Source organism: Acipenser ruthenus, chromosome 1, assembly GCF_902713425.1.
Source record: "Acipenser ruthenus chromosome 1, fAciRut3.2 maternal haplotype, whole genome shotgun sequence".
Lineage (NCBI taxonomy): Eukaryota > Metazoa > Chordata > Actinopteri > Acipenseriformes > Acipenseridae > Acipenser > Acipenser ruthenus.
Window position 1 is genome coordinate 26,039,030 of NC_081189.1, and position 12,695 is coordinate 26,051,724.

At 36.6% G+C, this 12,695-nt stretch overlaps 1 protein-coding gene across 3 annotated transcripts; it reads left to right on the plus strand.

Moving 5' to 3' along the window:
* The first annotated feature begins 7,822 nt into the window (after positions 1-7,822).
* Positions 7,823-10,244, plus strand: LOC117430675 (transmembrane emp24 domain-containing protein 7-like). Of its 3 annotated transcripts, none has more exons than XM_034051447.3 (4): positions 7,823-7,927; positions 8,207-8,416; positions 8,994-9,239; positions 9,461-10,244. In XM_034051447.3, exons 2-4 carry the CDS (start codon positions 8,255-8,257, stop codon positions 9,695-9,697), a joined length of 645 nt encoding a protein of 214 aa, XP_033907338.3. In that variant the 5' UTR covers positions 7,823-7,927; positions 8,207-8,254; the 3' UTR covers positions 9,698-10,244. The 3 variants fall into 3 exon arrangements, with proteins under 3 accessions (XP_033907338.3, XP_034759196.2, XP_033908131.3); XM_034903305.2 differs by lacking the exon at positions 7,823-7,927 and adding an exon at positions 7,934-8,058; XM_034052240.3 differs by lacking the exon at positions 7,823-7,927 and adding an exon at positions 7,954-8,104.
* The last annotated feature ends 2,451 nt before the right edge of the window (positions 10,245-12,695 follow it).

Genomic DNA, 12,695 nt, shown 5'->3' on the forward strand with positions numbered 1-12,695 from the left:
ATACTGACGTTTTGAACAGTCAAGCTATTGTTTGGATATTCACTCTTTATTCACACCACTCACCTCCTGACAGGGGGACAGAAATAAAACAGGTACACTAAGAGAAAGACCTTGGTGTTGTAAAAGACTCATCACTGTCAGCAGGGAAGTGATCAAAATGGCAAATACAATGCTTGTGTATATAGCCAAAAGTGTGGAGTACAAATTCAAAGAGGTTATGATAAGGCTGTAAATGCACAAGTGAAACCCACACTTGGAAAACTGTGTCTAATTCTGGTGACCACAGCACAAAAGAGACATTGTGGCCCTGGAGAGAATCCAAAGAAGAGCAACCAGACTAATGCCAGAACTCAAAGACTGAACTATGAAGATAGGCTGAAATAACTTAATCTATTTAGCCTGTAACAAAGAAAAATAAGAGGGAACTTGATTGAAGTCTTTAAAATCTTAGGAGTTGACAAAGTTAACCCAAACCAATACTTAAAATGTTGATAAAGTTTGATAAATAATTTTACTATGACCATGGTAAGTTTTCATAGAGGTCTTAAGGACTTGAGAAGTCAGATAAACAGAACACCCGATGTGAATCAATTGGGGAAACACTGGGGAGGCTGACTGATGAGATGCATCTGACGTTGTAGAGGTATAAGCACTTGCCTCTCATGTTCTTGGTCCACCACCATTTCACATGTAGAAGTAGACAAATCACTATAGAAATATGTAAAACAATTTCTAATTTTAGAGATATAGATAGCATTTGAATATGACCATAGTTCCATTTGTATGATAATTTTGTAGACCATTGATGTGTTTCAGGGAACTGATTGACACAGTAGCTATTGGAATTAGTTAAATACTGTGACTGAACATTCTTTTTGGCATTTTAAGATCACACTTTATTTGCTAGATTACAATACAGCCCACGGAAAGCGTTCAAAAAATTCCAGGCATGTTGCATTTGGCATGCCATTGCAAGTAGTCATGGGATACCTTCTAGACACCCTCCAAAACAAGATTGTGTCAGCTAACTGGTTGTAAATGATCTGAGGCTAAAAATAGTGACAGAAAATATTATCAAGATTTTGACTGTTATATTAAATTTGACATTTTTATATTTAAAAGGGCAACTTGCAAAACAAGACTTCCAATGTTATCCTTTACTTCATCATAAGGCAAGTTATTAGCAATATTACTGTTGAAGTTGAAGGTTTGTTGAATAGCACACATATAGTCGGTTTTACATTTTTATATTTTCAACCCATTGTGCCCTTTATTTTACAAAGACGTCAAGTTAATTGCTGCTCATCAGAACTGTATGTTAGTTATCTTTGAAGATATCTGTATTTATGCAGTATGCGTACATATTGAAAATAAGCACATTTTCCCATGATAAATGTGCGCAACACACAGTGTCCCTGTTCTTGTTTGAGAAGTGGCACAGGATTTCACAAAGAAGGGAAAAAAAGTTTTAGGACTCTCCAGCATATGCACAACCTCACGCACCACAACGATAAGCATATCCAGGTTATTCCATGTTGGACCACCCTACTCTCTCAAACACTCACCATCTATGCAGTCTGCGTAAAAGAACATAGAAACATGTTCAGGATTTGTCCTGAATTTAGCAAAGACTGTGATTGACAAAGGTGCACTGTCAGAATTTCTGTTTGCTAGGAATGAGCAAAGAGACCAAAAAATGTGTTTCATTGATTCTGAAGAAAGCAAACTGCTAAAGCTTACACGTTACACATTACTGCATTAAAACAATAAATCAGGTTTACTGAGTGTATACCTGCTGGTGTTGAAATATACCAGAGAAGCTATAAGGTTTGCTACTGTGTGGAAAGAACTAGTAGCTCTGGTGTTCTTACATCAGTTCTTTGTTTTTCATTTTGTTCTTTTTCTTGTCCTTTTTCAGTCATATTTACAAGCCAATACAGACGCATGGAAATCAAACTGGCTGGCAACAAACTCTATTCTTTATTTAGACACTTCCACAAAATAGAAAGCTGAGGACTGAGTGCAGATGTGAAACATATAAGGGTGGATCAGGTTTCATTATTATTATTATTATTATTATTATTATTATTATTATTATTATTATTAGTATTATTATTTATTTCTTAGCAGACACCCTTATCCAGGGCGACTTACAGTCGTAAACAAAAATACATTTCATGTGCTAGGAGTATCCTTTTCTTTGGTGAATCACAGAGATCAAGGGTTTCATGTGTTTTGGTGAAGCATTAAATAGGAGCCTTGGTAAGTATAGGCTCTAATATTAGAGGTAAACATGTTATTCACTAAGTCACCCTAAAACAAAAATGAAACTAAAACAATCTTGGTTTACCATACACTGCATTTAGAACTTTTTAGTAGAATTAATTTTTATAGGTTGTTGACACTGATGCTTCATTTATTTATTATGTCCTGAAAAGGGTAATAGCAACAATTACAAGAAAAAGATAAGAGATTAATGAGGTGTTTCATTTGCCCACATTTTTGAAGAAAATGTGCCATCATGTACAGTATTTCACATACAAAGTCCAAGGCTATTAGGCATGTAATCAGATGTCAGTGCAAAAGATTATATTAACAAGATATCATGTATATTAAAAATGCAGAGTCACACTGATGATTGGATATCATTCGAATCCCTTATACCACAATAGATTCAAAATCATGCCCCACTAAAATGCATACACAGAATAAACAGTAATCTGATTGTAGTATTTCAGGTTTGATATCTGGTAAGTTATTATGTTAAATATATTTTGTTAGAAGCCTTGCATGATTTATATAACGTGTGTCTAACACTGTCTGTGGTTGCGGCGAATGCCATGTACAGAGACAAAAAGAATGTTGTAGCAGTCTTTGCAGCCATTATTGCCATTCCGGTCCTGTTTTAGAAGAGGATTCGATTATCTGTTCAGTAAATGTGCCTCCCACCAGCACCACAAACAAACATGGGAGATTGGATACTTTTTTATTTAGTGTGCCCAATTATTTTACCCGGATTTTATTCCCAATATGGAATGTCCAATTATTATTTTTTTTTCCCTAACAGTTCAGGAGACCTGAAAGTTCAGTGGGTGTCCTCCAATCCCACGATTGAGCCAGCTTCCTTTTCCACCCAGGAACTCAGGAGCGGAACCCAGTGAGCTACCAACCTCTGGAGGACAAAAGCCAGCCCTGCAGGTGTCCGCTTTTGAGCTCACTGCACGTCTGGCCAACAGGGTTCACTGTAGTGTGATAAGGAGAAACAGTCCCTGACGGTTTTGCCTTCCAAACCCAAGAGAGCGCCAGAGCCAATGCAACGCTCCTCTTAGAATCCCCAGCGGAGACCGGTGACTTCGCACAGTTAGGCATGAACCTTCGCTGTATAACAACGTGTGGCTGTGCTTTTAACAGGTGAGCCACTCGGTGACCCCATTGAATACTTTTTTGATTGACTATACTCGATGACTTCATATATTTATTCCACCACTCTAAAATATATGATATGTTTATTTGCACCATTATCTTGAAACCTTAAATTAATATTCACATGTTAACAGCTGGCCTGTCACTGAATATTAATGGGGGGCATGATGGAAGCACCCTGATTGGCTAGCCGGGGGAGCCTGGGCCTTCCTTTTGGGCTAGATCCGAACATTAAACCCTAATCTGCATGAAAGTTGCCACATTGAAGGGTCTGGGGCTATATAAGCGGCCTGTGCCAGCTTGTGTGAGCTGTTTAACCTTTTATGCAAAATAAAATAACCTGCTTCTGCGCTCCCTCTTTCGCATGGTTTTTACACGATAGTCTTTACATCTTATGTAATTATTCCAATTTCTCCAATTTCTGAATGGTCAGCACCAGCTGTGTATATAAGCATTAATCAATGGAAAGCAATGTTTTACAGACAGTCAAGGATAGATGTACTCATGTTTAAACAAAGCTTGCAATATACAGTATCAAAACCTATTACCTGAATTGAACTTAACATGAGCCACTTCAAATTAATACCACCATCACAGCAATTGGTTTTCTATTATTTCTATAGCTTGGATGACACCTGGTGGAAGAAACAAGTTATAACAAGATAGTAATTTAAATGTGTAAGTAATTACATGTTTTTCTTCAATTGTATTTTAAGTTGCTTTTGGTTGATGATTTTGACTGTACAGCCATTATGTTTGTGTTGACCCAGTCTGTGAAAATAGCCTGTAGTTGATTTATCATAGTGATGATGCTTTTAAACAGGGATTAATAACCTTGGCACTTCCAGCCAGTTATTCCCCCCCCCCCCCACCCAACTGCTTCTTTAATAATAAATTGCATCAATTCAGGTAATGAAAATCCTTGACCAGGTCCTAAAGCAATTACATTTTTGTATAACCAATAAACCTGTAATGGACCTGCAGGCCTAAACAGCCTCATGCTTTAGGAAACTTTACCCTTATTTGATATATTTCCATATATGTATTTAATATGCTAATATTTAGTACTAAAGTTGATTCAGATAAACAAGGTTGATAAAACATACTGTAACTGCCCTTCAATTACAATGATGTATGGCACTGATTCTTGAGAGTATGGACAAAATGGGATTTGTTTTTTTCTTAAAACCAAGTTTAAACTGATCAAATTTGATAATGCTTTTTAAATTGACCATAGCATGAGTTAATAATTTATTTTATGCAAAATACACCTAGTACTGTCTGCTCTAGTACACCAGGGTTTGAGATCTGTCCTCTATCACTGCAGGAAGAGCAATTTATTATTATTATTATTTTTAAACATAACTTGTAATTTGTTGGGAATAATGCTTACCCTTAATTCAACATAAAAACTGATATTTCTGAGCTAATTGCATTTTGTAGTGTCTCTACCTTTTGCAGGGAAGAAGTCTGATAACCCCCTGTCCCCTGACTATGTGCGGTCTGTCTTCAACCATACACCTTCTACTAGGAAGAATAAGTGGGCCAGAGACATGGAGAGGTTTGAGGGTAGGGAAATGAAGAGGAGGAGGAAGAGGCGAGAGGAGGAGAGTGAAGCAGTGGCAGGGCTCCTGGATCTATCAGCCAGACAGCAGGAGTTACAAGACCCTGTACCTCCTGTGCAAGAAGTAAAGGCGAGGGAGTGTGAAAGTGAACACTGTAGAGACTGTATTCGATCTTTAGAAAGCGAGCGTCAGGCCTTGAGAGGAGAAAATGATCGTTTAAAAAGCACAATCAAGTCATTTTCATTTGATGAAACATCTTTTAAAGATAATGATTTGAAGGTGAAGAAAATGGCTGGACTACCTTCATTTGAATAATGAAATGCCGTCTTTCATTTTATTTGTTATTTAAAAGAGCAATCATCGAAAACTGCTACAATCGAAAGACACTTTGAAATTTTGAGGCGGCACTTTCTTCCTTGCCTTCTCTAAGGAGCTTCCACTGATCTAATGGTGCCCGCCTTTTTGTAGTGAAAGCCATTCACATTGTGTTTCTTATTGCCTTCAATTGCTTGAGCTTTTCTACTTAAATACACATAATTATAAATGTATTATTTGCATCACGATGCAAGATGATTATTTTCATTCCTTAAAGAGTAAGTAGTGGTTTTCTGAAAAAATATAGCATTATACGCAGCTACAGCTGTTTAAATAATGGACCTGTAATACCCTAGCAACTTTTTACACTTAACTAAAGTCTGTTTCAAGGCTCTTTTCAAAATGGCCTCTCTAGTGCACTGGGGTTTGAGATCTGTCCTCTAAATCACTGCAGGAAGAGCGATTTAAAAATAAAAAATTACAAGAAGTGCTCTGGCTTTTCTGTTCATACCACATCATGGATCGTTATTGCTGTGTTACCTATTTGACAATGTCGGCAATAATCCTTACACTATCAGTGCACTAGAGGAGACATTTTGAAAAGAGCTTTGAAACAGACTTTAAAGCTGTAAGTGTAAAAAGTCAGGATGTTAACAATGAAAAGAGAAATTACAAATACGTTTATTTAAACAGTTTTAGCAACATGTGCGGACGTGTAACACTATATTTTCCGGAACCCCGTTACTTACTCTATGAGAGGACAGAAACACACCTCTTCTACCTTTCCTGTGCTGAAAGGTAGGATGTGGCCATGGGGGTGTAGAAATTCCACTTTCAGGTCTTGATGTTTGACATCTACCATGATGACTTTAGCTAAGCACCAGTGATTGTCATCAATGACTGCTAGACAGTCTCCAAATTGCAGGCTTTTAAGAGTGATTTCTGTGGTTGTTCCATCTAGACCATTCACAGGGTTTTCATCTACTTCCACCATCAGATGAGCCAAAGGGCTCACTTTCTTGGCCTCAGGTACTTCCTTATTTTCAGTTATACAAAGAGATACATCTGTAGTTACACCTGCTTTATTTCTGACATCCTCTGAGTATACTTGCAAACTTGTGCAACCTGGATTGAAACAATGACAGAGAGATTGCATGTGGCACAAACATGACAGTATTCTGTGGTGTAACAGATTTCCATCAGGAACAACTTGGTGAGCTTTCCTGGTTGATGGCAAAGTTTTAAGATTTGAAGGCAGAAGCCAATCAAACGTATCAATGGCACTTTCCTCAACATAGTAGTTGGATAGATCGCAGACTGACTGAGACCTTTTCAAAGGCGACTTTACCACTCGGCACATCATTCTTCTTAAGGACAAGGCTGTCAGTTGTCCTCTTCACGGTCCCTCCAATTGCATCGGAAGCTCCTTTTCCGAGTGAGTTTGGAAAAAATTCCAAGTGGCTCCTTGAAATCCTAATGTATGTGGAACAATAGAAAGACAACATAAATTGTTCTTATTCTTATATTGCTTACTTGGACCATTTGACCAGAAATGTACTGTTTCAATATTTGGATGTTTCCTGCAGATGCTTTTCAATACTGGTTCCATATACACCCAGATTGATGCTGCATCCTGATGTTTGGATTCTGTAACTCTACAAAAACCTGACTGTGCAAGTTTAATTGAGGCAAGTTTTGTCCAAAATGAGCAGCCTAGATTTCAAACTTATATTTACATCGCCATGATTCTGAAAAGTCAACAGGTACAATTACAGTATCTTCATTGCAGTCTTGCACCAAATGTCTGTATTCTTTACACTGAGATTTTTCCCACTGTTTACATGTCACTTGTGGGTCTAAAATCATCTTTGTTTAAGCATTGTTGATACGTTTGAAGATAAAATGCTTAACTTGCGGGAGAGCAACACACTAAATGACAGCTGTCTTTGCAGTCTCATTGTTGACATGTTATGGTTATGACAATGTTCAAAACAAATTAGTTTGGTTAATTTAAAGAAAAATAAAATACTTAAAAGGTCATGTGCTGTCCTGCTGTATAAAGAAAACACAGGAAGTGCAGAAAGGACCCGAGGAACATATCTGCTCCGGTCCCGGGTTAATTTGGAGCACGCCCATGCGGAGTCTAGTCTCTGACTATTTAATTTGCAGTCTTTTTGACCGTTTTTTAAATTTAAATTTAGTTAATGGCCAGTCTTTGTTAGCACCCCCTTTTGCTTACAGGGTGCTAAACAGAATTTTTCCACCAGCTGCTACTGAGTAGCTGGTGTAATCCGCCTATTGGCTATTAAATAGGACTAATAATAATAATAATAATAATAATAATAATAATAATAATAACACAAATCGCTGTCTCCTTTTAAGTCTTTCACCAGGAATCCTAAATGAATCACACTTTGATTAAAAATATTTATATGTGCAGTATCTGATTTAAAACCAACTGCATTTGCAGTAATCTCGGTCTTTTAACCTCCCAAATTTGGACAGAGTTCCTTGAACAAACGAAAAAAAAAAAGTATTTCCTGAATCAAAGGTCAACTCTGCCAATCCTCCTGTGCCACGCAGGAGGAGCGATGACTACATCCGGGTAGAAGAATACTTGAGCTGTGAGTAGGATCTGAAGAGAATATATCATTTAAAAATCTGAATTGTTAGTCAACCTTAGCGTACTGGACATGAAATTACCAAACATTTAGGATTGTGTCATAGAACAAAGAAAAAAATAAGAATAAAAAAGGTGGATTTGAAAACGTTTTTCATTTACATCCGGATTTGGTATAGGGGTATTGCATTTCTAAATACATTTGTCTGTGTTGTTGTTTCGTCTAATTTTAATATAGTATCGGTTTTTACAATTTTTTATTTTTATTTATTTTTATCTACAGGTCTTGTCAAAGGGTCAGAATCCACCGTGAGTGTCCCTTCGTTTAAAGATGTACGGTGCTAATGTCGGAGTGCTCCTGCAGGTGCTGTGGGCCCAGCTCCTGTTAGGGTGGGCGCGGGCCTCCGAGCTTACTTTTGAGCTCCCAGACAACGCCAAGCAGTGCTTCTACGAGGAAATCACAATCGGGACCAAGTGTACCCTGGAGTTCCAGGTGAGGTGGTTTTTAACAATAACAAATACATTACTGGCGTATTTCTATTGCAAGGTGGATGAAAGAAATGGAGGTTGTATTCCACACCCAGTTGACACTGATGAATATACACAGTACGAATGAAAAAGTATGCATAATCATATCGATTGTTTTTTTCAATACATTTATAAACATATTAGCATTTTTCTAACATTATGAAAACGTTGTGCAGCTGCAGTAATTGACTTAATTGTAAAATCTAAAGTATAATATAATGACAGTTACTCTAACCGGTGCCGTCTTGCTCCCAACATATGTCATTCGTTTCCTCCCTAAACAAACAAATTGTTATGAGGTGTGTGTCTGTCTATCTAGATATAGAGATAGAGAGACTACATTACGTTCTAAGATTTATTCGAAAGTGAGTTTATGGCCGCTGAGAGACTTGTATTCTGTACTACAGCATCCCTGAAAGTCTTATACTGCATATACAATTTTATTTGAAAAGAGAGTATTAAAACTCATATGTATGTTATAAGTGTTTTCCAGCAGTTGTCCATGTTGATTTCAAGTTTCGGATTGATACTTTGTGTTCTAGGTTGTCACTGGAGGTCACTACGATGTGGATTGTCGACTTGAAGACCCAGAGGGAACCGTCCTCTATAAGGAAATGAAGAAGCAGTATGACAGCTTTACTTTCACTGCAGCAAAGAATGGGTCTTATAAATTCTGTTTTAGCAATGAGTTCTCCACTTTCACACACAAGACTGTCTACTTTGACTTCCAAGTTGGAGAAGATCCTCCTCTGTTTCCCAATGAGAACAGAGTTACTGCACTGACTCAGGTAACTAGAGTAGGGAATATACTGCTTAGAAGAAAGGTATAGAAAATAATCTAGCGGTGAAAAGTACATTTTATAAACGTATGTGACCAGTGACCTTATCCATTTACACTATGTGACAGAGGCTGAACGTTTTAATCATAAACTAAATCTGGGAATGCCTTTAGTTAATGATGTGTTTATTTAAAATAATTCTATGAAACTTTTTTTTTTCTTCACCACAGATGGAGTCTGCTTGCGTTTCAATTCACGAAGCCTTGAAGTCTGTTATCGACTATCAGACCCACTTTCGCCTGAGGGAAGCTCAAGGACGCAGCCGTGCAGAGGACCTGAACACCAGAGTAGCTTTCTGGTCCGTCGGAGAAGCAGTTATCCTTCTAATTGTTAGCATTGGCCAGGTGGTCCTCCTAAGGAGCTTTTTCTCAGACAGGAAAACCACCACGACCCGGGTTGGATCCTAACGAATTACATTACACAATGCACTCTGTCCACAACCACACCTGGCACTGTTCATAAAGTAGGTACCGATGGACTTTCAACAAATAAAATGAAACAGGGTTCGGACCTTTTATAAAACTTACCATCGCTATGGATTTTTCTTTACAATAAATACTGCATTATGAATTTAAAGATGTTCACTGCTTATACAACCTTTAAAGACCAGAAATAAGGTTAAAAAAGCTCTAATTACCTGACATATGACACTTAATTTTGTTTTATGTGGACTGGACGGTTGATGGCCTCATACATTTTCTATGTTGCATTACCATTTTCTTTTTTACGTTTACTTGTATTAATATATTTGACTTCACAGTAGGTCCCTAAGATTAAATGTGTGTATCTGAACCCTAATGATCTGGCTGTATGATTAATAGACCCTGACTTGTCATTAATGCAATGATGTGCATTCTAAAGTTATAGTTGGTTCATTACATCATAGAAGAAGAAAACAGCTCTTTGTTTAAAAGTGGTCTGTATATCTAGTTGAATTAAAACATCCAATATCAACTGTATGTGGCTGTTTCTAGCAATGCATATAGTGGAGGTGACTTGCTCAGATTTGACAGTAACCAGCCAAGCCATTTACACAAGATTGATGCTAATTTCTTCACAGCTAAAAAAGTTAGTAGTTTATTTGAGCTTTTATTTATTAATACAAGTTGAATGCAAGCACCAACAGTTGACTATGAACATGTGATTTTATTTCTTTTAAGGTGTGTTTTGGACAGAAACAGAGCAGATGTGATTTCATTTTATTATGTAGGAATAACTGTGTTTGGGGGGTGGGGTGGTGGTGGTATTTAGATGAAGATTTGTCACCCTGAACCTGATTGGAAGAAAGGTTTGAGATTACCATCAATACCGATGCAGAATCTGTCTACAGATAGAGACTGGTTAGATATAAAGGGTTGCATATTTTCAAGGAGTGCAAGTGGTCAGGGTAGAAATTCTAATGTATATATTGGAAGGATGACAGGATATGCGTGTGTTACATCAGAGACCAAAGAAGGCTGGCAAAGGCAAAAGTGTGCACTAGATAGTGACATGTATACACAACATACTCTTGAGATATGTAATTATTTAAACACATCATTGCAGCTTATGCCTGTTAACCACCTCCTCTTTGTACAGAAAGGGTTGGCAAAAAAAGATGTTATTTCATCTTTTTTTGCCAACAGCAAAAGGAATGTTATTTCCACCTAAATGCTCGCTCCATATTCTTCGCTTTTACTAAAGCATAAGAAATCAGGCCCATAATATATGCTTTTCTAATCTTTAATTAGAAATACAAAAACAACCCCAAAAAATCTTTAAGATAGTATTTATCCCATTAGTGAATGCAAACCTACTTTCAGATTACCAAATGGATTAATGGTCATAAAATATCTGAGCAAAGGAAAACTGAGGTGGTTAATTTTAATAAAGTGTGGATTTTCAAGAAATGTGTGTGGCAGAGCTAACCACTAGCTTAAACAGAGTTAAATAAACACATCCTCTCCACCATACAGACAAGGTTTATGTAACATTTTGTACGTTTTTAGATATTTTGCTTTTAAGGTTATTTCATTCCTAACAAGGAATTGAGCAGCAGTTCAAATGGTTTATTCTTAAAATACATTTGAGAGTGACTCGAGTATCACAAAGAAAGTGACAATTTGGATGACCAGATACAACCTGTCAGTAAATCTTAAATCCTGTTATGTGCACCTCATTGCAAAAATAAGAAAGTTAGCATCATCTTATTTGTGGGACACATATATCTCTTATTCCTTAAAGGGTTAGTGTTCCTCACCGCCTGACTTTATAGCAAAAACATGCATTGGCACTTTCAGAATGAAGGAAGTGATTTACTGAATTTGCTTGAGTGAATTCAAATTGGATGTGTGTGTATATATATTTAGATACATTTGCCATTTTTTACTATAGGGGCTGTGGGTTTATCATATTACAGTAATTAATGTGGGTATATTCAGGTGATCTAAATGGCAACGACTCCAAATTCGGCCTCCATTTAAATAATTTAATTATAAACACCTTTTGTTTACTACATGTGGGATGTTGTATTTTCATAACCTTAGACCTTTTATTAATTGTTTAAATAGTGTCTATGTAGATCTGCCCCATGTAGATCAGATGAATAGACCCCAGTGTTTGTTTGTGAACAAGGATCATTTTACACCTTTTGAACATCTATTTACATTTAACCTCTGATTTTACTTGCGTCAATTTTGAATTTCTAAGGATTATCTAGAAGTGTTGCCCAGGGCTTGCAAAATATCCATGTAACAGGACTGGAAAGACTGTATTGAATAAGGTTTGTGCATGTCATTTTGTCTACTGTACTTAATGGTTAATTTCTGATCTCCAAACCCTTGTTTTATTTTGTTTGTTTTATTTTTAGAATGTTATAAAATGTTTGGATGACAGAACGAGCAGGCCCTGTGAATAAAAATTTTAAAAGTAATACAAATATCTGATTGTTTTGTTGCCAGCTCTATGCAGGGGTTGCAGTTCCATTTGCTATATCCATCTGAAATGTGCAGTTTTGAAAGAAACACGTAAAATAATGTGTTTTTGTATGGTATCTGGTAATATACATGGTCAAAAATAAATCTCTCTTTGCAAACAATATGTATGGAATTATGTTCTCAATAACCACTTTAATAGATTTAATGGTCACCATGAGGGTTACATCTAATTTGCCTTTGTTCAAAAATCTCCATGGTCTTAAAATGTTTAGTTAACACAGTTGCTCTGTGTAATCCACACATTTTGTGATGTTTGGTCACTTAACAATTTATGAAGATGAGTTAAAAAGCTTATGTGAAATTCAAAATGGATCAGTCATTAAATTAAAACTAATAGATTCATAATAAAAATAAAAAAAAACCTTCTCAATCGGGACACCCAACAAAATAAATAAGGCAGATTAAATTGAAAATAGACCTATCAAGACTT